Source organism: Arachis duranensis, chromosome 9, assembly GCF_000817695.3.
Source record: "Arachis duranensis cultivar V14167 chromosome 9, aradu.V14167.gnm2.J7QH, whole genome shotgun sequence".
NCBI lineage: Eukaryota > Viridiplantae > Streptophyta > Magnoliopsida > Fabales > Fabaceae > Arachis > Arachis duranensis.
The window spans coordinates 29,506,945-29,509,202 of record NC_029780.3 but is presented as its reverse complement, the minus strand read 5'-3'; the positions used below and the strand labels follow the sequence as shown (position 1 = coordinate 29,509,202).

Here is a 2,258-nt window from a genome sequence, read left to right as displayed (position 1 = left end):
AAAAAATATTTAGTTAATTTTAATATTTTTAATATAAAAAATTTAATTATAAAATTAAAAATAATAATAAATTAATTTAAAAAAATATATAATTTAATAAAATTATAAAAAATAATAAAATAATTAAACCTTCTTATAATAATCTAACGAGGCCCCTTACTATTCCTATTATCTTCTTTACTTTTTTTTTTGGTTAAGTTCTCTTAATAATTATCAAATATTTAAGTGAACATGTGCTCTACATTTTCTTTAAACAAATAACCGACGAATAAAATAAAAATAAAAAAATTAAAGGATCTGAGTCGTACTTGTTATTGTAGAGAGAAGTAAAAATTAAAAAAAAATAATTGTAGGTTAAAAAAATTGATTTCTAGATGTTTTCCAAATATATATAGTTAGAAAGAATATTAAAAATATCAGTGATAAACAATGCAATTTACTCTTCTACTTTAGATTTAAAATTAATAAAATCATCTCCTCATGTAGATTACCTGGAACCTGCATATGTAAAAATCATCTCCACATGCGGCTCGGAAAGCGTCAACCGTCTTTATTTTTGGGTCTCTTCCAAGAAACGGTCGGAAAGGGACACTGAGGCAAACATAAGCCTTAACTCTGTCTGGTCGGAACAAGCAGAGGTACCAACCGATGATGGCCCCCCAATCATGTCCGACCACAAACACTTTCTCTACGCCAAGAGAATCAATCAGAGCTACCACATCACCCACCAGGTGGAAGCACGTGTAGCTCGTCACCGACCCCGGTGCTTCCGTGTCGCCATAGCCCCGCAGGTCTGGGGCTATGGTGCGGTAGCCCAGGGAGCTGAGGCCCAGTATCTGGTGGCGCCACGAGTACCACAGCTCCGGGAAGCCGTGCAGGAAAAGAACCACCGGGCCTTCTCCTTTCTCCGCCACGTGCATCTTTATGCCGTTGACTTCCACCGTTCTGCGCTTTATGGTATCCATAGCTGTGTTTTGTTTCTTTCTCTTTTTCTGTGTGTGTTTGGTATTTACTTTTGACGAACTTCTGCGTTGGTTTAATTTGTCATAAGTACGTACAGAAACCAATGAGATCTAAAATAGACTCGTGAGTCGTGACAGCAAATTTGTTCGATGTTAGTATGTTTTCGGTATGGAAAAGTATAATTGAACAATCAAAATATTAAACAATATAAATAATAGATATATTAGATGTTTATTTTATTAGTGTATGGATGGTTATTTTAATATTAAAATTTAGAAAGTTAATTTAAAAGTATAATATATTTTTATTTGATTAGTGGTTGTTCATATTATTCAACAAAATTATTATCTCCGTAGTGTTCTCCTACCGGTATCTTCCACGCCAAATATACAAGAAAAAAAAGAAATAAAAGTAAGGCAATGTTAAGGTGAGGAAAGTAAATTTTTTTCACACTTGCTCAAATGTGTTGGAAGAAGGAGAAAGAAATAAAGGGTATTTACAAATTTGATTAATTAATATTATTAATATTATTATTAATATTATTAATATTAATAAATGGTTATTAATTATTTTGTACCATTTGGTTGAAGGGATATAATTTTTTAAGAATTGTGTATGTTCAAAATATTGTGTCTATTGGCTAAAGGGATACAACTCTTTAAGAGTTGTATATGTTCAAAACATTGTATCTATTGGCAATAGAAATGACACAACCATTTGTATACGTAACTAATCATAATTGCTACGTGCAATATGTATAAATAAGTCATTGTCCATTATTTCAGATATGAAGTACTAAGCGTACAATTTACACTACTATTAAGAGATTTTCTTTGTTCAAGAGAGTTGAGAATTTCTTACTATTGCTAATTAAGAAATTCTTATGTTTCATTGTATCCTGGGAGAGTATTGTCATCAACCCTATAGCAACTAAGTGTGGGGACAAATATCTCTCTAAAAAAAGCAATCTAATCGTGCCTTGAAACCACTACATAAATATAAGATTTTTTCATCTTACCATCTTCATATACCCAACAGGAAACACGTGGAATATTGGTTTTCTTTTATTTGATAGGTACTATGACATTTGTTGAGTGATATAAAATATAGATAAGACTGTAGTTTATTAATTGAAGTTAGTTTTATATATAATAATAATTTTTGAGCTTATTTTTTAAATAAAAAATAATGTTAATTTCAAAATTTTATGAAATTTATCATGATAATAAATAGAACAATAAAAATAATAAATAAAAAATATAAGAATTGTTTTTTTAAGAAAAACATGAACTTAA

The 2,258-nt window shown here is 29.8% G+C and overlaps 1 protein-coding gene across 1 annotated transcript in view; it reads right to left on the bottom strand.

Annotated features, from left to right (window-relative positions):
- The window catches only part of LOC107465289 (uncharacterized), a 15,323-nt gene extending 14,210 nt beyond the window's left edge, over positions 1-1,113 (bottom strand). Inside the window, exon 1 of the mRNA XM_016084269.3 lies at positions 492-1,113. Coding sequence (XP_015939755.1) covers positions 492-965 — 474 coding nt within the window. The 5' untranslated portion in view covers positions 966-1,113. The remainder of the gene's footprint in view (positions 1-491) is intronic.
- Between the last annotated feature and the right edge of the window lie 1,145 nt (positions 1,114-2,258).